Source organism: Athene noctua, chromosome Z, assembly GCF_965140245.1.
Source record: "Athene noctua chromosome Z, bAthNoc1.hap1.1, whole genome shotgun sequence".
Classification (NCBI taxonomy): Eukaryota; Metazoa; Chordata; class Aves; order Strigiformes; family Strigidae; genus Athene; species Athene noctua.
The window spans coordinates 63711737-63737533 of NC_134077.1; the positions used below are offsets into that span (position 1 = coordinate 63711737).

The window sequence follows — 25797 nt, forward strand, 5'->3', positions numbered from 1 at the left end:
ACTGTCTGTAGTAAACCAGGAAGAACTGCTCTCAGCACTTACCTAGGTGTGTAACAGCAGGAGACAAGGCCAGGGACCACATTTCTTTTTAAGAAACATGTATTTCGAAATTTCAACCAATATAAATATATGGTTTATAAGTTTTCATTTGCACAATGTTGCATATCTGTTGCATTCCATCCAAGGTAACAGCTGGATTACAGCTCAGATGGGAAAGTGCTTGGAATTCTCTGACTTTTGAAGGAAGGCAAGGCAGAACAAAATCACAGCCAGTTGAATTAATATTGGTGATTACTGTCAAACAAAATGTTAACATGCAAGACATTCCTGACTAGCTATTGAAACTTTTCAGAGCGATTACCCTGGAAACATCATAAGTAAAATATTCTGACACGTCCAGTTTGCAGTGCCCCAAAAACATGTTTAATGTGTCTAGGCAAAGAGTTGCACATCATTTTAAACAGCACTGTATGACCAAAGAACATCCACTCTTCCAGAATAACTGTACCATACTGAAGAAAGGGCTTATTAAAGTTATCTTTGTGAGGAGCATAATTCCTTCGAAGCACTAGGATTCCCCACGACAACAGCTGAATAGCTGTCCTCCAGCTCCAGCTCCAAGCAGGTCTCTGCAGAGCATCTCGAGCCAGCCTCAGCTATATATCCAAGGACTTAATAGGAGTGAACGCCACCTGTTTTATTTTCCCAAGGGGTCAGGATCAATGAACACCATTTAGCTGATGTGTTAATATACCTTGTCTTCCCATTATCCTGACTGTATTCCATGTAAAGAAAGATGAAGAAGGAACTTCAGCCACCAGACCTGCCATCCAGCAATGAAGGACCACAAAAGACAGAAAAACCTGCCTACCTGGCATTCTTAGCAAAGTAATGGGAATTCTGCTCTCACAGAAGTTACAGTATGAAGAGAGAATATGCTCTTGTGCCCAAGCTGCCAAAGCTGTTTGCTGCACCTGAGATGTTGAGTGACCATAGGCACAATTGCTCTCATGATTAACTGCATGTTGTTCCATATGGCCAAATCAAGAGGATGCCTATGGAACTGTTCAAGCCACTGCTAAAACACTGTTGTCTCTGGCAAACAACCTGGAAAGAAAAGTAGCTGAAATAAGCATCAGACATCTTGAGGTGGAAGTGGCGATATCTTGCATACTGACTTCCCTCCTTCCTGGAAGGCAGCAGCTTCCTCCTACCGGGTGTGGGGCTGTGAGCTGAACAGTACCAGCCCACTTGCCCCAGGCTTCCACAGTCTTGGAAATTAACTGAGGAATTTTTTATGCCCTTGCACTTGCAAGACCAGGCAAAAGGCCTGCGAGGGGATCAAGAGAGTATTTCCTATGGAAAACCCCTGGCACAGGAAACCCTTGATCCGAGTGACTCCACCACCCAAGAAAGGCACTGACACAGAAGCACTCATGTCTGAGGGTATATAATGTACTTTGGGTAATTACTTCATGCTCAGACCTTGCTAATGCAGATAAAGGGCCCAAGTTTTAGTTTTTCATTTCAGCCTTTTAAAAATGAATAAACAAAAAAGTCTAAGTCTCCTTCTGGGTAGTTTTTAATTTACTTTCTTCAGGATGTAAGTCGGTCATCCATCACTTAAAAGAAAGAGAGGAAGACACCTTGATGAGAAGGAGAGAAGAGGAAATCTCACTGAGATCCTCCTGCTGTTTTTCAATGCTTATTCCACTCCTGTGAACACAGACAAGGGGGAAGAGCAATAGGTGGACAATTTTTCTGTACCCTGAAGGAAGACACCTGATACACATACAGCTAGCTCAGTTCCCAGGTACATAAGTAAAACTTTGCTCTGTTAGTTCTTTTCAGTGCTGTGTTCCTTTTTGTCTTAAGAGCATAGTCGTGCTAAGGGAACATAAAATTGGAAATTATGGCATCTTTTCTTTTTGCACAGGAAAGCAAAGGTTCATCAAGGGGGAAATAACCCCTCCCTCCTTCCTAGCCATATATGACCTGATACAGTTATTGCACAATTAATAAGGACAAAGTGTCACATTGAACTCTGTTGTCCTGAAAACAGAACGTCTGTAGTCTCAGTGTTGTACACCTTTGCATCCTCTGACAGTCATTAGCGACACACATCAAGTGCTTTCTGAAGGGCAAAAATATTTCCAGTGCTGTCCCCATAGTCCCATGGGATTCCTGCCCTGAAGCAAGTCATATGGCTGTATATATGCAGTCTCTTAAAAATTATAGTAGGGAGTACTCAGCTTTGTCTGCCACAAAACAGGGAGGAAACAATAAACAGCCATCTTAGGACTTCAGGAGATAAGCAGCCATTCCAAAACCTGGACTGGAAGTTGTATCCCAGGAGAAATGTGCCAAATGTGAGCTCATTTCTTCTAAAAGGGCAGCAGCCAGATGGGGGCGTGGGGGGGTGGTTGCTGCAGAGGATGGAGCTGACACCATATCATTTCAGCATACTGCATGCTGCACTCCCTGTAACATTTTGTAACAGTGCCTTATAAAACTCAGATCAGTCCTATCTCTCATTCCACTTTCCCATATGAAAATATAGACCCAGAGAGTGATGTGAACACGAGCTTGCTTTCTTGCTCTCACAGATCCAAGTTACAACACACTGTTGTATTTAAATCCTGCCGTGCTGGTGTAAACACCAGGCATGGGCAATCCAATACAGAGCAGGTCCAAGCTGGCTCATCCTCAGACTTTTCGCCTAATTGATTCAGAAGACTTTTCAAGGCTAGGACTTGGTCAGTTGCAGAATGGGTGAAATCACTTTCCAGAATTCGGAACCCACCCAACAGCATGGGTTCAAAAGTGCATCTGGCATTGGAGGTTTGCCTTCCATGTAGCAAAAACTACAGTCAGGGAAAGAGCCCAAAGAGGTGCACAGGAACGAAAAGAGAGAAAAGTTAAACTCTTATCTGTGACAAGACCTATTGCATACCAAGTGTTTTCCAAGTGGCGAGAAGTGAAGGGTGTGTGTTGGTGGGGCTGTGTTAGTCAGCTTCAAGAAAAAATGGCCAACATATGGCTGACACTTCCAGCTCCACAGGTGAACACAGGTGAACACAGGTCTCCCCCAAAGAGGCAGGGTAGTACACTGAAGAAGTGTTTATTAGCCATTTTCCCTTGCTTTAGCAATCTGACTAAGTTTCAGCTATTCACCCAGCTTAACTTTCCTTATAGATCATGATGTCCAACAATGACTCCAATTCACCAAACCCCATGCAGACTGGAGAAGACCTTGCCACATCAGCACAGATTTTGGCCGGTCTTCAGTCCTAGGACTGCTTAGCCTCTCTGGAGCAGGTCCGAGCATTAAGACAAGGTGCCATAGGTTGCAATAGGAAAATGGGACTCTGGTCAGGAGACATTTCAGAGAAGAGAGGAGAGCCCTCCAAAGATTTGTGTCATTTCACATAAACATCCACAATTATTAGGTTTATTCAAATTAAATGAAGTCTCCTATTCTTCTCATGGTCTGCCATCTCTCTCAGTTACCTCATGGAGCTGTGTATGCATTTATTTTAACAAGGGACCATATAAAGAGTTGAAACATTAAGTCTTGGTGGAGATGGAAAACTGAAAGGAAATATGTATGTAAAAAAATAAGGGGGAAGAGAGGAAGAGAGAATGGGAGGAAGGAAGAAAGGAAGAAGGGCAGAGGGAGGGAAGAGGGAGAAGTAAAGAAAGAAATGGAGAAAGCTCAAGATCCCTTGTCATAACAAAAAATAAAGGGAAGACAGGAAAAAAAATGCTCATGGGGGTCTTAGGAATTAACTGTAGACCTCAGAGTTTATCTAACATATTTATTCCCCCCTTAATCACCAAGTAAGTGATCTAAAATTAATGAATATGTTTCTTTAAAGGAAAATGCACTCAATTGTTGCACCAAGGTGGAGGAGATTTCTACGAGTACCAGGTTTTATTTTTCCAGTTTTACATTGAATTACAAAGATGAAAGGACCTAAACATTGCCAGGACATAAGCTACTGCTACTCTCATGCTGCCCTCTAATACCACACGTGATGAAAGCATTTATGTTTCCATTGCTCTCACCAAATAAAAGACACATCCACACTTTAGAGACAGTACACTACACAACATGCATTCCTCCCTATGACAGTGTCCAACTCTGGTAACATGTGATAACGCACTCCCTCTGTGCTCACCAGCATTGACGGGTGGCTGAGCCCATCAAAGTATGATGAGACTGCTTAATTTTGGATTAGCAAAGGATAGTCTTACAGTTAAAGCTGTGGCAGATCAAATTCTTAGTTTCAGAGATTTCTATTTAATTGCTTCCCTGTCCCCTTTAGCTATTTCTGATCTTTCATCTTTAAAACATGGCCCTGGCTAGACCTTTAAGGAACATATTGGTGATACCACAGTAACTTGAAAATCCCCCACTCTTCTTTTTTAAAACGTACAGGAACTATGAAAATGTCACATCTAAAATACATTTACAGTCATAATCCAACCGCATACTAAAATGACAAAAAACCCAAAAGCAAGGCCTGGGCTTGTAGAACAGTTGTATTTGCCCTCAACAGATTCTTTTAACAGTCCAGACTGAAAGAAATACAGGAATTTAAATGAGCCAGTAAGTAAGTAAGTAAATAAATAAATAATCCACCAATCTGACGCCAGGACTAGAACAGTAGGAGACATTATTGCTTCCTTTATTCCCTTTCATTTCTGGGTCTGTTGATAAAGCACAGGATCTGAACAATACACTAGCAACCTTCAAACAGAGACTGAGATTATATCCAACAAAGTTAGAAGGGGAAATTTGACACCCTTACAGTACATTCATATGGAAACAAAATGAGTTATATTTATTTTATGGGACAGTTTGTATTTATTATAAGTTATATATAATTTCCTGTCTCATTTCTTGAGCACTCTTGGAATTTATTTCAGGATGTCTTACGTTATCACACACCTCCTTCCCTCCGGCCTGACACCCTCTCTGCTGAACTTGCTCTATAAGTTCCTGAAAGACAGAAATCCCAGGGAAACCTCTAAAGAGTTGAGGCTTTGGAAGAAATTATCATAGAATCACAGAATCTTTGGGAAAGATCTTAAAGATCATCTAGTTCCAATTCCCTGCCATGGAGAGTGACACCCTCCACTAGACCAAGGTCACTCAAAGCCCCGTCCAACCTGGCCTTGAACACTTCCAGGGAGGGGACATTCACAACTTCTCTGGGCAACATGTTCCAGTGCCTCTCCACCCTCACAGAGAATTTCTTCCTTATATCCAATTTAAATCTACCCTCTTTCAGTTTAAAGCCATTACCCCTTGTCCTATCACTGCATGCCCTTGTAAAAAGTCTCTCTCCAGCTTTCTTGCTGACCCCCTTTGGGTATTGTAAGGCAACAGTAAGGTCTCCCTGAAGCCTCCTCTTCTCCAGACAAAACAATCCCAACTCTCTCAGCCTGTCTTCATAGGAGAGGTGCTTCAGCACCCTGATCATCTTTGTGGCCCTCCTCTGGTCTCACTCCAACAGGTCCATGTTCTTTTTAGGTTGGGGGCCTCCAGCAGTACTCCAGGTGAGGTCTCACAAAAGTGGAGTAGAGAGGGAAAATCACTTCCCCATACCTTCTGGTTACACTTCTCTTCTTCTCAGCCCAGAATATGGTTGGGTTTCTAGGCTGCAGCACACATTGCCAGGTGCTGTTGAGCTTCTTGTCAGCTAACACCCCCAAGCCCTTCTCCTCAGGACTGCTATCAATCCATTTGCTGTCCAACCTGTATTTGTGCTTGGGATTGCCCTGACCCATGTGCAGGACCTTGCACTTGGCCTTGCTGAACTTCATGAGGTTTGCACAGGCCCATCTCTCCAGCCTGTCCAGGTCCCTCTGGATGGCACATCCCTTCACTCCAGCACATCAACCACACCACACAGCTTGGTGTCGTCAGCAAACTTGCTGAGGGTGCACTCAATCCCACTGACCATGTCACCAACAACAGCACTGGTCCCAACACCAACCCCTGAGGACTGTCACTTGTCATTGCTCCTCACTTGGACATTGAGCCATTGACTGCAACATTCTGAGTGCAACCATCCAGCCAATTTCTTATCCACTGAGTGGTCCATCCATCAAATCTCTGCCTCTCCAATCTAGAGACAAGGCTGTCATGCGGGACAGAGTTAAATGCTTTGCACAAGTCCAGATAGGTGATGTCAGCTGCTCCTCCCTTATACAACAGTAGAACAGGGTTGTAGAAGGCCTGTTGTAGAAGGCCACCAAATTTGTCAGGTATGATTTGCCCTTAGTGAAGCCATGCTGGCTGTCACCAATCACCTTCTTATTTTCCATGTGCCCTAGCATAGTTTCCAGAAGGATTCGCTCCATGATCTTGTCAGGCTGTGTTGGTTTAGGCCCTGCCGAGACCAGAGACCACGTTGCTGTTGCCACTCCCCCACCCTCAGCCGGTCAGGCTGGAAGTGAGGCACAAACCCCGGGTTAAAATAAGAAGAAATTTAATAAAACAGTGTGATAAACAATCTGAACAACAACAGTAGCAATGATAACAACAATAAACAGCAATAACAGTAAGCAAGACAAAAGATATACAGAGAAATACCGCAAATAGTTATGGAACAAGACCACCATGAGCTCCCTGCCACCAAAACCATAAAGGAAAAAGCTTCTGGTGCTGCTGTGCCAGACCTGACGTCACCATGGTATGAATAACCCGGCTGGAGATCCCTTCCCCCTTCTCTGCTGGGGAAACTTAACCCTATCCTAGCTGAACCAGGACATAATCCACCCCTTTATTCTATACCATCTGCGTCATGTCCAGCTGCCATTTGGCAGTTAACAATAACAAAATAACAATTTACAAAGGCACAGCATAATTCACGGCATGTTCTCACCCAGAATCAAGTCCCCCTGTGGTACGCATCGAACCTCTCCATTGTCCAGCATCACCCACCAGGTACACCCAGGTCCTTGAGCAAAAGCAATCCCGTGGATGGGTTTGCCTTTGCCTTTGCCTGGCGCAGGACTAAACCAGACCATTTTTCCCAATATATTCCTCATGCGCACCACAGGGACTTTATCCCCATCTACAGCATGTGGAGGTTTTGACTGAGCCAGGCCAGCTCAACTGGCAGATCCTCTTGCGTTGACTAGCCAGGTGGCCTTTGCTAGATGCATGTCCCAGTCTTTGAAGGTCCCACCTCCCAGTGCTTTCAATGTGGTTTTTAACAGTCCATTGTAGCGCTCGATCTTCCCAGAGGCTGCTGCGTGATAGGGGATATGGTAGACCCACTCAATGCCGTGTTCTTCTGCCCAGGCATTTATGAGGTTGTTTCGGAAGTGGGTCCCGTTGTCTGACTCAATTCTCTCTGGGGTGCCGTGTCACCACAGGACTTGGGTTTCAAGGCCCAGGATGGTGTTCCAGGCTGTGGCGTGGGGCGCTGGGCAAGTTTCCAGCCATCCAGTGGTTACTTCCACCATTGTGAGGATGTGGCGCTTCCTGTGGCGGGTCTGTGGCAGTGTGATGTAGTCGATCTGCCAGGCCTCTCCATATCTCTATTTCAGCCATCGCTCTCCATTCCGCTGGGGCTTCACCCGCTTGGCATGTTTAATTGCAGCACACGTCTCACATCCGTGGATGATCTCTGCAATGGTGTCAATAGTGAGGTCCACCCCTCGATCTCGAGCACACCTGTATGTTGCATCTCTACCTTGGTGGCCTGAGGTCTCATGGGCCCACCAGGCTATGAACAGTTCACATTAGCGCTGCCAGTCCAAGTCCACCTGAGCCACTCTGATCTTAGCAGCTTGGTCTGCCTGCTGGTTGTGTCGATGTTCATCAGTGGCCCGACTCTTGGGTACATGGGCATCCACATGGCACACCTTCACAACGAGGTTTTCCACACGGGCTGCAATGTCCTGCCATACTTCAGCAGCCCAGACGGTTTTACCCTTATGTTGCCAGTTGTTCTGCTTCCATTGCTGCAACCATTTCCACAGGGTATTCGCCACTGCCCACGAGTCGGTGTAGAGGTAGAGCCTCGGCCACTTTTCCCACTCAGCAATATCCAAAGCAAGCTGGATGGCTTTCACCTCTGGGAACTGGCTCGATTCACCCTGTCCCTCAGCAGCTTCAGTGACCCGTCGTGTGGGACCCCATACAGCAGCCTTCCATCGTCGATGTTTTCCCCCAATGCGACAAGACCCATCAGTGAACAGGGCATATCGCTTCTCCTCATTGGGCAGCTCGTTATATGGTGGGGCCTCCTTAGCACGTGTCACCTCCTGTTCTGGTGACATCCCAGAATCTTTGCTCTCTGGCCAGTTCGTGATCACCTCTAGTATCCCTGGGCAGCTGGGGTTCCCTACTTGAGCCTGTTGTGTTATCAACGCAACTCATTTACTCTATGTGGCATCTGTTGCATGATGTGTGGAGGAGGCCTTTCCTTTGAACATCCACCCCAGCACCGGCAGTTGGGGTGCCAGGAGGAGCTGTGTTTCAGTACCGACCACTTCTGAGGCAGCCTGAACTCCTTGGTACGCTGCCACTATCTCCTTCTCAGTTGGTGTGTAATTAGCTTCAGAGCCTTTGTATCCCCGGCTCCAAAAGCCTAGAGGTCGGCCTCGGGTTTCCCCAGGTGCTCTCTGCCAGAGGCTCCAGGTAGGGCCATTCTCCCCGGCTGTGGTGTAGAGCATGTTCTTAACCTCCTGCCCTTCCCGGACTGGCCCGAGGGCTACTGCTTGGGCAATCTCCCGCTTAATTTGTTCAAAGGATTGTTGTTGCTCAAGGCCCCATTCAAAATCGTTCTTCTTACGGGTTACATGGTAGAGAGGGCTCACAATCAGGCTGTAGTTTGGGATGTGCATCCTCCAGAACCCCACAGCGCCCAGGAAAGACTGAGTCTCCTTTTTAGAGGTTGGTGGGGCCATGGCTGTTATCTTGTTTATCACCTCCATTGGGATGTGGCAACGCCCATCTTGCCATTTTATTCCTAGGAACTGAATTTCCCTTGCAGGCCCCTTAACTTTCTTTTGCTTAATGGCAAAGCCAGCCTTCAGGAGGATTTAAATTACTTTCTTGCCTTTCTCAAAGACTTCCTCGGCTGTGTCCCCCCATACAATGATGTCATCAATGTACTGCAGGTGTTCTGGAGCCCCACCTTTCTCCAGTGCAGTATGGACCAGTCCATGGCAAATGGTGGAGCAGTGGTTCCACCCCTGGGGCAATCGATTCCAGGTGTACTGGATGCCTCTCCAAGTGAACGCAAACTGTGGCCTGCACTCTGGCGCTATCGGAATGGAGAAGAACGCGTTAGCAATGTCAATCGTGGCGTACCACTTGGCTGCCTTCGACTCCAGTTCATACTGGAGCTCTAGCATGTCCGGCACTGCAGCACTCATTGCTGGCGTAACTCCATTCAGGCCACGGTAGTCCACAGCTAGCCTCCATTTGCCATTAGGCTTTCTCACTGGCCATATAGGGCTGTTGAAGGGTGAGTGAGTTCTGCTGGTCACCTTCTGGCTTTCTAGTTGACGGATCAGCTGATGGATGGGTACCAGGGAATCTCGGTTGGTGCGGTACTGCCGCCGGTGCACCGTCCTGGTAGCAATCGGCACTCGCTGCTCCTCAACCTTAAGCCGCCCCACCACTGAGGGATCCTCTGAGAGGCCGGGTGAGGTGGACAACTGTTCAACCTCCTCCAGGGCAGCTACACCAAAAGCCCACCGGTACCCTTTTGGGTCTGTGAAGTACCTCTCCTGAGATAGTCTGTGCCCAGGATGCACGGGGCATCTGGGCCAGTCACAATGGGGTGCTTATGCCAGTCCTTCCCAGTCAGGCTCACTTCAGCTTCCAGTAGGGTCAGCTGTTGGGATCCCCCTGTCACTCCGGAGATGCAAATGGATTCAACCCCACTGTAGCTCGATGGCATCAGGGTGCACTGTGCGCCAGTGTCCACCAAAGCCTTATACTCTTGTGGGTCTGATGTGCCAGGCCATCGGATCCACACTGTCCAGTAAATCCGATTATCCCTTTCCTCCCCCTGGCTGGAGGCAGGGCCCCTGTAATCCTGCTCAGCATCACTCACTTCTTGCAAGAATGATTTACTGGTCCCCTCAAGAGGGTCAGACATAACGTTGGCCATTCTGTTCTGTCTGGGGGATTTCTGACTGGACACTGGAGCTGCACTTTTCTTAGAGAACTTCCCTTTCATGATGGTCTTCCTTTTCAGCTGCTCTACTCGTGCAGCTAGGGCGGCAGTGGGCTGTCCATCCCACCTCCTCATGTTTTCTCCATGGTCACGGAGGAAAAACCACAGGGTGCCTCGTGGTGTGTGCCTTCTGCTGCCTTTCTCTTGGGTGGGGAAACGTTTACTTCTAATGGCTGAGACATCAGCCCGTGCAGGTGGAATGTAGAACACATCCTCTTCCATTTTCTGGACCCTCTGAGACAGTTCCTCCACAGCTGAGACCCAGGAATGCTGAGATGAAGGGAGATTTCCCTCATATTGCTGGAGCTTGCCAACCACTCCATCCACTGTTAGAGTGTGGGTGTCTGTCCACCAGGACACTATTGCCAATGCTTTCGAGTGTGCTTCTGGTGCGCTCTTCAGGAACTTTCACCACATCAGGTGTGTGCAAGGGGCCTGATCTGGGTCCATGGGTGACTGCTCATCATTCAGTTCACCATAGATCATCTCAAACACAGCCAGTTCCCTGAGGTTCTGGATGCCTTTCTCAATGCTGGTCCATTGGCTTAGCTGACATAGGATATCATCCTTGTAGGGGTGCCTCTCCCTTACACTGAGCAGGAGTCGCCTCCAAAGGCTGAGGGTTTGAGTCTGTTTCCCTATTTCCCTATCAGTGCCAGCATCCTTGGCCAAAGATCCCAGCTGCGTGGCCTCTCTCCCCTCCATTTCAAAAGCACTGGCTCCATTGTCCCAGCATCGGAGCAGCCAGGTGCAAATCTGCTCGCCTCCCAGGCGGCTGAAATCTCTCCGCATATCTCGCAGCTCAGTCAGGGATAGAGATCGGACGATCACCTCTGGCCCTTCCTCCTGTTCCTGTGCTGGGCCTGGCTCATCCCCATCCCCCACTTTGCGAACTGACTTTCTGGTATATTTTGTTTTCTGTATCGGGGCGACTGACACCGGCACTGGCTGGCTCTCTGGCTCAGCTGCTGTGCTGGTGGAGGCAACTGATACTGGTTCTACCTGTTCCCCCGGCCCAGATACTGTACCAGTAAGTTCACTCTCAGGTTCTGTAGACTTTTCTCCCCCTTGAGGGCAGTGGGTGGTATTCACTGTATGCATGGGCAAGTCCCCAGCACATTGCAGCGATTTGTGTCTCCTGGGTTTTGCCAGCTTGGTAACACACCCTTTCTAAGCACTCCATCAGCTTACTGGGGCTCTGCATTTTTTCGGGAGTGAAAAAAGCATTGGAGGTGCCCACCGACTCAGGCCTTTGCCCATCTTTTCCCACACCCCTTGCCACTCACTATTATCTGACCTTGGGGCAGGTTTCTGGGCACTGCTATTGTTAGAAAAGTGCCTCATGGCCAAAACCGAAATCAGGCAGACATTCAGAAGGCATTGCGCCACAATCATGCTGGCCTGCAGGCTCCAAGGATAATTGAAACTCTCAAAACCCGAGAGGATCTCTTCCCCTGTCTCACCCATAGAGAGGGTGAGACCCCTAACAAAAGCCCAGGTTCGCCCCCCCCCCCCCCCCAGTGATACAAAGGCATTATAAGCAGTCAGTAGCCCGTATAACAAAACAATCCCCTTTATACATTTTCCAACAACAACAAACACCAGCACTGGGAACACACAGTAGATATAAGGAATAATCCAGCCCCACCACGCAAGCAAATGGGCCAGCATTGCAAACATTATTACGCAGTACAAATACAAACAGAAAAATTACACCCAACAGATTGCTCTAACACACTCTGGTCTGTCAGAAGGGTCTGTCCCTTTTTGATTCTTATTTCAGCCCTCTTGTGTCCCACGTTGGTGCGCCAAAAAAGGCTGTGCTGGTTTAAGCCCTGCCGGGACCAGAGACCACGTTGCTGTTGCCCCTCCCCCACCCTCAGCCGGTCAGGCTGGAAGTGAGGCACAAACCCCGGGTTAAAATAAGAAGATATTTAATACAACAGTGTGATAAACAATCTAAACAACAACAGTAAAAATAAATAGCAATAACAGTAAGCAAGACAAAAGGTATACAGAGAAATACCTCAAATGATTACGGAACAAGCCCGCCGTGTGCTCCCCACCACCAAAACCACAAAGGAAAAAGTTCCCGTGCTCCCGTGCCCACGCCTTGACCTGAGGTCAGCATGGTATGAATAACCTGGCTGGAGATCCCTTCCCCCTCTCTGCTGGGGAAACTTAACCCTATCCTAGCTGAACCAGGACACAGGCACAGAGATGAGCCTGACTAACCTGCAGTTCTCTGAGTCCTCTTTACTGCCCTTTTTAAAAATGGGGGTTATGCTTCCCCTTTTCTAGTCAGTGGAATCTTCACTGGACTGCCACAAGTTCTCAAATATGATGGATAGTGGCTTAACCACTTCGTCCACCTGTACCCTCAGGACCGCAGATACATCTCATCAGGTCCCATGGACTTGTGCACCTTCAGGTTCCATACATGGTCTTGAACCTGATCTTCTCCTGCAGTGAGTGGTTCTTCATTCTCCCAGTCCCCACCTTTGCCTTCTGCATCTTGGATGGTGTGGCTGAAGCACTTGCTGGTGAAGACAGGCAAAAATGTCACTGAGTAACTCAGCCTTCTCCATGTCCTGGGGTAACCAAGTCTCCCATTTCCTTACAGAGAAGGCCCACATTTTCTTTGTTTTATTGCCAATTTACCTGTAGAAGCTTTTCTTGTTGCCCTTGATATCCCTGGATATCAGGGCTTTGTCAATCCTAACCTGATCCCTGGCTGCTCAGACAGTTTTTCTGTGTTACTCCCAGGCTATCTGTCCTTGCTTCCACCCTCTGTAGGCCTCCTTTTTGTATTAGAGCTTGTCCAGAAGCTCCTTGCTCATCCATGCAGTCTTCCTAGTGTTTTTGCCTAACTTTCTCTTTGTTGGGATGAATCACTCCTGAGCCTGGAGGAGACAATCCTTGAATATTAACTAGATTTCTTGGGCCCCTCTTCCCTTGACTTTATTCCATGGTACTCTACCAAATTCCATAAGGACAGTGAAGACAAAATGTAAACAAAATGAAAATTAATGTACTGTAGAATCAGTGAAGATACTCTTTTGACAGCTAGAAGAAGGACTGCTTCTTCCTACAAGCAGTGTCCAAATAACACACAGGTGGCAAAACTTAAGATTTCTACATATGCTTGCCTTGGAAACAGATGAAATCTCACAAGTACACACACCGCTTTCCCTCCCCCAGTCACCTGTCTATACAGCACTCCAATTTCACCACAACTTTATCAACTTTTATAAGAAATTTGGAAAAGTTGGATTCTGGCAGTAAAAAGGAAAAATAACACCAAACAACTCTTATGTGAAATGAAATTCTAATCAGGGTACCTAAAGAGAGAAGAAAAAAATGGAAATGGACCCGGAGTTGGTAATCTGTAATACGATAACATCTCACTGTCAGTGAAGCAGAGAGAAGATCTTGGCCTACAGTGGTCTTCAATGTGCATTCAGATTCAGGCCATAACAAACCCATAGCACCAAGCAAAGGTGTTCTGGTTGAAAATAGGATAAATTGGCCCCTCAGAGGTTTCACAAGAATATTTTATGACCAAAGCTTTTTGTAGGTATTTTAATTGCTCCTGTGCATGACATCTACATACCACACCTCAAAGCTCAAAATAAAACCAATTAAAGTCTTTAGTACAAAGCCTAGGCATGTAGGATTCGATATAGGTCTGTTGCAGTTAACAGAGGCAAATCAGTTTATATGAAGCTTGCCCTCAAATCTCAGCTAATACTATGCTTAGGAACCATTATATTTGTAGAGTTAGTATTCTGAGAATGTTATTTGACACTTGCAAAAACAAGGGTAAAACTTTAAAGACCCTATGTGATTGTGGGAGAGCCTTCAACAGAGACAAGTAAGATACTTCATACAATTACCTTGAAAGACAAATAAAACCTTTGACAATGACATCTTTACAGTCATGATACCAACCTTTGAATCTTTCTAGTATCTGTAATTCCCAACAGACAACACTCTCTTTGTCCTTTTTGTATAATGAAAATTTTTACTGATTAAAATAATTGGTCTAAACATGTACAGTGAGTCTTAGCATGCACAATAGCAAGTCTCAGACCTTCACTGAGACAGAAGTACATCTAAATTATCAGATTACACTAAACATCGGCTATTAATGGTCTGTGTTCAATACTACACAGGGTTAAGGACCTACAGAAGATTTTCCGTCACTCCAGGAAATGTGTAGCTCTTGCTTACTTCCTCCATTTGCCTGAACATACATTTAAGGGCTTGGGGATGTCATAAGACCTTCAGTACCCAAAGCTGGTCAGTCATCTGTTAAGACAAGCCTACTGTCCATAGGCTTATACAAAAAGATGGAGATGCCAAAAGCAAAACTTAGCCATGCCTGCATATGAGTTAGGAAGAAGTTACAGTTCATAACAGGGTATGATATTCCGATGGAAGTAAATATTTTATGCCAGCTGTTGATTAGTTGCTGTCTACCACATGAGAAGACTTATTTCATAACTGTCCTTGTCTTGGGCTGGAACAAGTAATTTCTTTCTTATTCTCCTGTTCCCCATCCTGATACCATAGCATCTGGTGGCTGATGTGTTTTCCCTCTTTTTTCACTACCTTCATCTATATGATAGTTCCTATAAGGATGATCTTATTCTGCTCTTCTTCCTCAGAGCAGAGAACGCATGTCTCTGTGACAACAGACTGCAATTTCCCGTTTTTTTCCCATGTAATTGTTGCCCATACAGCTGACTTTGAAGTTTAAGAAAATAGCTACAAAAAGCAATAGAAACAACAGTGCTGTCTGCAGTTTTGACAGGACAACACTGAAACAGAAACCATGAGGTTATATTTGGATGGCTAACAACACAATTATAAGGGATTCAGTTTTTGTTTGCTTCAGTGAAAATTCAATCATCCAGACTGTTAGCCTTCTCCTAAAGAATTATTTGTCTGGTCATGTGGACTGCTCAGGCTTTACATTAACTCATGAATCTCTGAGCATGAGTTTGTCCATGACTACAGGTGACCATATTCCAATCTTCAGAATCTCCACAGTGTTCAATTTCATAGTTTCTTTTATTATTCTTTGCCAGACCTATGAATCCAGCAAAAGCCATTAAAACCACATGTGTTTAACTTTACTGACACTGGTGAAGCAGACCAATAGCTCAATAGCCTACATTAAGTACTGAACTTCCATTCATTAAAGCCCAAAAGAAAAAAATTCCACCATACAACCTCAGTTCAGCTCATGCAAGCCTTTGCACTTGGTAGAAAAAAGAGTAAATAGATCATACACTTCCAAAAAAATCTGAAGGAAGACATCAATAATATAAGTCCAAACACAAAATTCTAGAGTAGTGTAGAAAGAAAGTGGTGAGTATACATACTTAGCAGCATCTAGACTTTCACAAAACAAATTTTTTTGTTTTATACATGAGACATTCAGAGTACAGCAGCACTGGCCACAAACCACAATGGTGAGAAATTTTGCACCTTAGCTTTGTACAGCTGAGTTCTGTATTTCAGCAATCCTTACCCAATTGATGTGATCAAATGCCAGTCTGTACACATGATACGCATGAAAACAGACATGCCCACTTTGGACCCTATACTGGAAAAATCCCTCTCTACACAGCTACAATTGTAGAAACAAGAGGAACAGACGTACAACAGTTTGTAGACCTATCTACACATGAAAGGAAAAACTGTCAAGCTTTGTACATTCAGATGTAAACAGAAACATTATATTCATTCCACTGGCTAATTGTGCTTGTGGTCATCCAGGACAGAGCCAGTTAGATAATGGGGGAATATAATGCCAAAGACCCTGGAAGGAATGGACTATTGTATTTGACCATCTTCCATGCACAAATTAGCACAGCAAAAAAAAAAGAAATCCTGCAGAAAAACACATGTACTTTATTCCAATTCCTAGTGTTACTTCTGTAAGTACCACAACAGCAACAAAGAGAGCTAAAAAAAGCTGCTGAAAAGATGCAAACAACAAATGCAAATGTGATTAAATGCCCTTCTGACATGAAGTTCCTTGAATTCAAATTTGGATGAACACATGGCTGGTTATGGTTTTGGCCACATTTCCTTTGAGTTAGACAACATAGTTTGCTTGTGTTAGACTTTTATTTTTAAACGAGTAGAAAGGGAAATCTTTGGAACAGAATGCCTGCTTTCTTCTGTTTCTCTTAAAAGTGGTGTGCTAATATTTCCTTAGCATGCAAAAGTTCACAGAGCAATGAACAGAATTCTCCAGAAACCTGGTCTTAGGCTGGAAAGAGAAGCTGCCTTTTCAAGTTACTTTCTGTCTGACACTACTTTTTCAAGACAGGCGTCTAATGTTATGGCCCAGATTCTCAGAAGTATCTATGAAAGTACCTAACTCTAATTTATGACAGGGAAACTGTATGTCTGAGTATGGAGCAAGTTCTAGGGCAGTTATCAAACTACTGACTCCCACAGACCCTCCTCAAGCACTACTCAACTGAAAATCAATACAATTTCTTCCAAGGAAGGTTAAGAGCCCTGATGGAGTAGTGAGTTATAGTCACTGCTACACCACTCCAGGCAGTCTGCCCTGAAGTAGACTGTATCTGCTGGCTAGGGGAAGGAGAGGTTATTGGCGATACTGCTCTGGGCTTGTCCATCCATCCCCTTAGTGTTATGTGTGCATGGGCTGTGCATGTGTCTGGACTATGCAACCTCCCTACTGAGGCAAGGATGCTGAATAACGACTTTAGGTGCTACTTGGCTCTACAATGTCTTACTGCAAATAGAAGAACATGTGATAAATTATTGTAAGAGTAATCCTGTAAGCATTTGTAACCTAGCCTTAGTACTTATCACTGTACGCTGCTGATGTTACTGAAGCGCTAGAGGCTGCTCGTGCTGCTCAGTGTTGGCAAGATGGGTTTTAGAGACATAAAAGGTAAAACACATAAACCTAAATGCTGATTGTCATAGTTTTCAAACTCATTCCATCTACTTGACTAAAGGCTAGTATCTGTGAGGCTAATAGCTGGGTCACATGCCTGATCGAATGCCTTTTTTCTTTTTTTTTTTTCTTTCTCGGAAACATCCATGAGCTTTCTACCATGCCCTACCATGCTTCAATACAGTAGTAACACACATACTAAGATATCCTACAAGTTATCCCTATCTCTATCCAAACTATAAATCAAATTCTTGCATGTTTACCTAATCTCCTGCTGAAAGCAAGTGGGAGGTTTTCCTGAGTATGGAAGAAGCAAAAGAATGACCTGATTCAAAAAAGAAAGTTAAGCTTGCTTCACATCGCTATTCTTAAGGCACAAAGAGATCTGGTGGGAGGTGGGGGGGAAATCTCTTGAGGCAGAGTAAATCATACAAATACAAACTAATATAGTATGGAATATAATGCATAATAGTTGGCAGCAGAATGCACTATTTATTTTCCTGAATTAGGGACTGAGAACTTAATACATAAGCAGAGGGTGCAGTACAAATATTATGAGAATGAGCTTAACATGGGACCAGATCCTAGTGTCCTTACACAGTCTTGTTGAGTCACTATCTCCTGTTGATATTCCCTAAATTAGTACTGCAGGACTGTCTTATAATATATTACAGTCATCAGATTACAAAATTTAAATTTTCATAAATTAAAGAGAATCTATGTTGACTTTATGCCACTTTGTGTGAATTCAGTATTCTAAATGGAAAATAAAATTTTAAACAAAAGAAGACTTTTAGATCAGTCCAGATAGCATTCTTATTTCTAGTGATTAATTAGTATTTAGTGATCAGATATAGAAAAAAATTTTAAAAAATAATTTCATAATTTTTAACAAGCATTTTGAGTAGCATTATCCCACTGTTTAGGTTTCAGTGTGGCTACTAAAAAATGTGTTAAGATTAGTTTACAATGATTACCATAGATTGTTTTATATAGATAAATAAAATGCATGCTGCTATAATGTTCATATATTTCTTTAAGATTCTTTGCTATTTGAATAATTAGATTCAGTCAAATCTTCAGAGAAAAACACATATGTATGTCAAGACGGTAGTATCAAAATTGTGTGCATAGTAATATTCATACTGTAGATTTTTCTGATAGCAAATATACAGTTGATATTTATAAAATTAAGTATGAGTCAAATTTAATCTTAATCAGCAGAGCTACAGTGCTCATCTGTAGAGCATCCTATCAAGCTAATCTGGGAAAGTGTGCAAGAAGATCATACAGTAACAATCAGTTTTACAGTCCTGAAATATACCAGATATCACATATCTTCCAAAAGTTGGTATAAACTTGTCTATGTAATGACTTACAGCAGTAATGAGAGCTCATTTGAGCTGGCTGCAGTAAAAAGTTCAGTACATGCTGTACCTGATTTCTCTGCTTTTGCACAACTGAAGAACATTTTTTCTTTTCTGCTTTTTTAGGAAGGAAGAAAATTCCTGGAACATTGCAATGTGATATAGGTTCAATTAAAGAGGGGAGAAACAGCTTTTCTCTAAATCCCAAGCAGTTAAAACGCCATTCACAGGTCACTGCTCTCCAAGTTTATAAAAGTGATGCCAACATCAACTTCTGGGTTCTACCTGCAGCAACCCACAAAATCAAGGCTCCAAGCCTGCAGTATTTTACAGAGGATAAGACTTACATGATTTGTCCAAAACAAGCTCTGTGATTTTAGATATTAAAAACATACCCACCCGCATATATACACACAGATACAAGACCAGCTACAAGCGACACACATTTCCAGGAAAGAAATGGCATTTACCAGGACGAGGGAAGCCAGCAGAAGGGTGCCAGCGGTCGCCCAGCGGCAGCGCTTCATGGCGGGGTGGGTCTGCCGGACCCGGGGCTCGACACTGCACAAGCTGCGAAGCTCTCGGCGGCCTGCAGTCGCATCCAGCGCTGGTGCGAACCTTCAGCCCCGCTTCTCCGCCTTCATCAGCCCTGCTTACATTTCCTGACCCAGCCGCGGGTGGGTGGGATGGGGTGAGCTGCGGGGAAGCGCTCCCTGAGCCGGCGAGCAGCCAATCCCCCTCCTGCTGCTCAGGCAGGCAGCACAACAAAGCCAAGGGGTCTAGGGAAAGTGTAACAGTGAAAGACAGAGGGGAAGGAAAAAGAGGGAGAGGAGGAGGAGAAGGAGGAGGAGAGAGGCAGAATGGCACGGCTGAAGGGAGTGCTCTGCCTTCAGCTAGCCGTCCTCCAGGAGCTCTGCTCCACCACTTGCCATGAGCTGTTCACGCTTATTGCTAGGTCAGTGGCTCTGCTCCTGAGCGTGCATTGTTCCAGACAGGAGGGAAACTTAATCTGTGTCAATACATAATGTATGCCATAAAAGGCACCAATCGGAAAATGCTGAAATCCTCCAGGGAGAGTGTGCATTTTACTAAAGCCTTGCGTTCTCTTTAGAAAAATGCTCTCTGGAACCCTTTTACACCATTTGTTCAGCAATAAAGGAGTCTGACTCTGCTCCCAAATTGCAAATCAAGAATGTTTCTAACAGGACTGAGTGACTGTCTTCCTGTCACTACTCTTTTCTTTCGGGGGGAGGTGGGGTGGGGGGGGTGTGGTGTGGGGGTGTGTGTGCGCGCGCGTGTGTGTAATTTAAAAACTACCTTATTCTGCATTAGAAGGAAAGTGAGCTTATGGGAGGAAGAATTTTGCACAGAAGGACAAAGATCCACACACCTCAGGAAAGCCGGGAACTCTGCCTCTTAAATCATAATTTGACAGATGAAAGTTTCAAATCACTGCTCTCTGGAGTGCAAAGAATCCTGAATCTCTTCAGGATTCATCCAGTTTGCATGTCTATGCTGCTGCATTGCCTGAAGTCCCCAGATCTCTGGTTTTTGTGTGTCTGTCTGCTAGTTTTATTTTCTGAAGCAGAAATTGCAAACTAAATCCAAGAACTCTTTCTCAATGCAGTAGGCATTCTCCCATATGGGGCTGAGCTGGATATCTCTTGCAGTCGCAACATTATGGTGTTGCAGGCCATTCCATATCCAGACGGGCATGTAGAAAGCCCTATCTCCCCTAAGCTCTTGACTGTGGTATCTCAGTAAGCTCAGACAATGAAGGAGAAAAGTAAGTGTGTGTTAGGGGTGGAGAACAGTATGCTAGCAATGAACGTGAAAAGTAACCAAAGTCAGAAGCTAGCAGAGGAAAGGGAAACTCTGCCAAGGGCACCAGGACTCTGGGCAGAGAGGAAAAAGGAGCAAGTGCGGGCCACAGACCATTTAAAAGAACCACACTTAAGTAGAAATGAAGAACAGCCTGGAGGAAAAGCTGGACAAGCAGACCGAGCGTGCTACAGAGTTTGAAAGAGGAATTGAGGGGAAAAAAGAAGACTTACAGATGTTGAGAACTCAGATAGGAGGAAAGAAGAGAGTCTGGCTTGGCATAACAGTAACAGAAACATAAATGCTGAAGTCATCTGAAGGCCAAAATAGAAAAGGGATGAAATAGGCAGATCTGGGCTTGGGAAATTAGGCTGAAGAAAGAAATTTGGAACAAGAAATGAAAGTAATTAGGAAGAGTGGGAGAAACAGATTTCAGCTTGCACTGGCCAGCAGTAGCTTGTCTGGGGACCTTTGGACTCAGTGGGGCAAGGAAACAGGGCCAGGAAGACTGAAAAGTCATAATGGGAAGGGGCTACGATAGAAAAACAAGTAGGTGGACTGAATGTGGCACGGGCAAGAAAGGCCTAAATTGGGTACTAAGATTCCCCCCAGTGAGTCCTTTACATGTCCAGTCTCCACACACAGCAGCTTCAGAGAACTGTTCCTGGAGGACAGAGGAGGGAATGGACCACTCTGCACCACCCTGTGACTCAGAAGTGAGGAAACTATCCTAGGCTGAGACCATGACAGAATTTACAACTTGCCCTAGAAAACTCAGGAAACTAAACAGATTAATTTTGACACCCAACGTGGGGCAAGACAACAGCAGTTTTATATTAATTGTGCTATAGCTATAGCATTTATTGGAGCTTGGTATGTTTTTGGTGTAAGAGAAGGCAAATTCTGGGTGAGTCGATACCAAAATGTGCCCTGAAGCGGCCTGTCCCTGGGTGGCAGGGGGGTGGAAGGATTTGGGCAGATCCCTAGCACAGTTATCACCTCCCATAGCCTGGGATCTTACCCCTGAACATGCAAGCAACCCCACAAAACTGACACACCACCTGATAGAAGGGTGGCTTGCCTATCCCAGTGAAAATCACCAACTTCTATCACTGTACTGGGGCCTGGCCTGTGCTTAACGAGCTGCAGTTCAGCACTCTCGAAGGACTGTGGTTGACATGGGAACTCAAACAACAACAACATCAGAGATTACCCCAGTAGTAAAAAAGAAACAATGGACAAGGAGAACAACAGGCCCATACACTTGATCAATAAGGAAAGAGAAAGAAGAGGAAGAAGCTGGTCCTTCAGCAAAGGAATTGGAAGAGGGAATAACAGAACTCAAACAGGAGGGGGAAACTACCCAGTCCCTGACGTCATCAGAACTGTGAGATCTGCAGAAAGACTATTGCCGCCAGCCGGGTGAGCGGATCAATGCCTGGGTGCTGCGATGCTGGGATAATGAGGCTGGTGCTCAAGAACTGGAAGGTAAGGAAGCCTAACAGCTGGGTTCCCTTGCTAGAAATCGAGTAATTGAAAGGGGAATTGGAAAAGAGACAGCAATTTGCAGTCTGTGGAGATGGCTCCTTCCAAGTGTTAAAGCAAGGTATCCTTTCAAGGAAGATCTTATGGACAACTCCCCAGGGAGGTGGACTACTGCAGTTAAAGGTGTCCAGTACCTGAGAGAATTAGCAGTGCTGGAAGTCATCTGTGGTGATCCAGATATTGATGAAGCCCCTAAAAATCCAGAGGATGTCCTATGCACATGGGTCATGTGGAGGAAGGCGATTAAAGGTGCGCCATCCTCGTATTCTGCCAGCTTGGCTGTGATGTACTACCCAGAAATGGATGCAGGAGAAGATGTACGGCAACTGTGGAGGCAGTCTCTTCCTGATTTCAAACTTTGAAGAGAGTCTGTACCTCCTCATCTCTACAGGTGAGCACCCTGGATGTCAGGAGCACCCCAGCAAATCAGTTCTTTTCCTCCCCAGTCAGAGGGAAAGGGAACCCCAGGCACATGACATCTGGTTCTTCCTGTGTGACCAGGGGAGGACATGAGGAAGTGGGATGGTCAACCCACATTTAAGTTGGAAGCTCGTGTACATGAATTGTGAGGAAAGACCCCTGCCAAGAAAAAGACATCCAAGAAGGTTCTTAATGTAGCTGGTGTAAAACCACAAGAAAGTAATCAGCGATATCCCAGATAGAGGAAGGCTGAGATCACCTCCCTTGGCCCTGATGAAGGAACCTCCAGCCTGGCACAGCAAGGGTCAGACAGTGAATACTCTGACCAAGAATGGGAATAGAGGGCCCCTGCCGCCAGCCAGGAGGAAGAAAGGGATGATCGGGTGTATTGGACAGTGTGGATTTGATGGCCTGGCACATTAAATCCACAGAAGTACCAGGCTTTAATTGACACTGGGGCACAGTGTACGTTAATGCCATCAAGTTATAGAGGGGCAGAATCTATCTGGATCTCAGAAGTGACAGGGGGATGTCAAGAACTGTCAGTACTGGAGGCCGAGGTTAGCTTGATGGAGACAAGTGGGAAAAACATCCTATTGTAACTGGCCCAGAAGCCGCTTGTATCTTGGGAATTGACTATCTCAAGAGGGGATATTTCAAAGACCCAGAAGGATACTGATGGGCTTTTGGTGTGGCCAGTGTGAACACAGAGAAGGTAAAAGAGTTGTCTAATCTGTCTGGCCTCTCAGAAGATCCTTTTGTTGTGGGACTGTTGTGAGTTGAAGAACAACAGGTGACAATTGCTACAAGGACTGTGCACCGACGGCAGTATCGCACAAACCGAGAATCTCTGGCTCCCATCCAAGAACTGATTCATCGACTAGAGAGCCAAGGTGTCATCAGTAGGACACATTCACCTTTTAATAGCCCAATATGGCCAGTGTGAAAGTCTGACGGAGGGTGGAGGTTATCGTGGTTCGAATGAAGTGATGACACCACTGAGTGCTGCTGTACCAGATATGTTAGAGCTCCATTATGAACTGGAGTCAAAAGGTGGTATGCCACAATCGGTATTGCCAATGCATTCTTTTCAGTTCCTTTGGCAGAAGAGTGCAGGTCACAGTTTGCTTTAACGTGGAGGAGTGTCCAGTATACCGGGGATCAACTGCCCCAGGGGTGGAAGCACAGCCCCACTATTTGTCATAGACTAATTCAAACTGCACTGGAAAAGGGTGATGTACCTGAACATCTACAATACATCAATGACATCATTGTGTGGGGCAATGAGGCAGAAGAAGTGTTCAAGAAAGGACAAAGAGCAATTGAGATTCTTCTGAGAGCTGGGTTTGCCATAAAGAAAAGCAAGGTCGAGGGACCAGCACAAGATATTCAGTTTTTGGGAATAAATGGCAAGATGGATGCTGTCATGTGTCTATGGATGTTGTCAACAAGATAGCAACTATGTCTCCACCGACCAACAAGAAGAAAACACAAGCTTTCCTAGGACTTGTGGGATTTTGGACGGTGCATATTCCAGGTTATAGTCAGCTTGTGAGCCCTCTCTATCAAGTAACCCAAAAGAAGAACCATTTTGAGTGGGATCTTGCTGGGGGGGGAGGGAAACAACAAGTCTTTGAGCACCTCAAACAGGAGATAGCTCAGGCGGTAGCTCTTGAGCCTGTTCAGACAGGACCAGCTGTGCAAAATGTACTTTACACATCAACTAACTGGGGAGCATGCCCTCACATGGAGCCTCTGGCAGAAGATACCAGGTGAAATTCAAGGTTGACCATTAGGACTTTGGAGCTGGAGTTATCAAGGATCAGAAGCCCACTATACTCCAACTGAAAAAGAGATACTAGCAGCATATGGGGAGATTTGAGCCACTTGAGAAGTTGTTGGTACAGAAACAGAGCTCCTCTTGGCACCATGATTGCCTGTAGTACATTGGATGTTCAGAGGAAACGTCCCTTCTACGCACCATGCAACCAGTGCTACCTGGAGTAAATGGGTAGCGTTAATCACACAATGAGTTCAACTGGGAAAATCCAACCATCCAGGGATCTTGGAAGAGATCATGAACTGGCCAGAAGGTAGAGATTTTGGAGCGTTGCCTGAGGAGGTGGCTCGTGCCCAAGAGGAACCACCATATAACAAGTTACCAGAAGATGAAAGGCGTTATGCTCTGTTTACTGATGGATCCTGTCATGTGGTAGGAAACCATCAGAAGTGGAAAGCTGCTGTGTGGAGTCCCACAAGACAATTCATTGAGGCCACTGAAGGAGAGGGCAAGTCAAGTCAGTTTGCAGCAGTAAAAGCGATCCAACTAGCCCTAGAGATTGCTGATTGAGAAAGTGGCCAGTACTGTATCTCTACACTGACTCCTGGATGGTGGCTAACGCCCTGTGGGGGTAGCTACAGGAGTGGAAGAGGTAAACCCATCTGGGCTGGTGCAATGTGGCAGGACATCGCTGCCTGAGTGGAAAACATAGCTCTAAAGGTATGTCATGTACATGCTCATGTGCCCAAAAGCTGTGCCACCGAAGAACATCAAAACAAGGAGCAAGCAGACAAAGCTGCCAAAATTGAAGTAGCTCGGCTGGACCTGGACTGGGAGGGCAAGGGTGAGTTGTTTGTAGCTCGATGGGCCCATGAAGCATCAGCGCATCTCGGGAGAGATGCAATGTACAGATGGGCTCGTGATTGAGGGGTGGACCTGACCATGGAGGCCATCTCACAGCTCACTCATGAACGTGAAACATGTGCTGCAATCAGGCGAGCCACACGAGTAAAGTCTCCCTGGAACAGAGGGCGATGGCTGAGTTTTTGATATGGTGAGGCCTGGCAGACTGACTACATTGGACCACTGACACGAACACACCAAGGCAAGCGCTACATACTCACCATGGTGTAAGCAACTGCTGGTTGGCTTGAAACATACCCTGTAAATCATGCCACTGCCTGAAATACCATCTTAGGTCTTGAAAGGCAAATTTTATGGTGACATGTTACTCCTGAAAGAATTGAATCAGACGACAAGACCCATTTTCAAAATAATCTTATAAACTCCTGGGCAAAGAAACATGGCATTGAGTGGGTGTATCACATCCCTTATTACCCACAAGCGTCTGGAAAGATTGAAAGATACAATGGACTGTTGAAGACTATGTTGAGAGCATTGGGCCATGGGGGATGGAGGCACTGGGATATAAATGTAGCAGAAGCCACTTGGCTGATTAACAGAGGATCTGTTAACTGTCCTGGTCCTGCCCAAACAAACCCCCTTCATACTGTAGGAGGAGATAAGGTCCCTGTAGTACACACAGGGAGGTGGCTGGGGAAGGCAGTGTGGATTGCTCCTCCCTTGGGAAAAGGCAAGCCCACTCGTGGGATTGTCTTTGCTCAGGGACCTGGATGTACTTGGTGGGTAATGCGGGAGGATGGGGCTACTCAGTGTGTGCCTCAAGGACATTTAACCTTGAGG

At 45.5% G+C, this 25797-nt stretch overlaps 1 protein-coding gene across 4 annotated transcripts in view; it reads right to left on the reverse strand.

Moving 5' to 3' along the window:
* ADAMTSL1 (ADAMTS like 1) overlaps positions 1–25797 on the reverse strand; it is a 503340-nt gene that overhangs the window by 201116 nt on the left and 276427 nt on the right. For 2 of the 4 annotated variants that reach the window (XM_074931328.1, XM_074931330.1), the window contains exon 1: positions 18998–19412. The exons of the other annotated variants lie outside the window; for them this stretch is intronic. Coding sequence is in view for 1 of the 2 variants with exons in the window: in XM_074931330.1 (XP_074787431.1) it covers positions 18998–19054 (57 nt within the window). In the remaining variant the exon portion in view is untranslated. Of the gene's footprint in view, positions 1–18997; positions 19413–25797 lie in introns of those variants that run through there. 4 annotated transcript variants of the gene reach the window in all.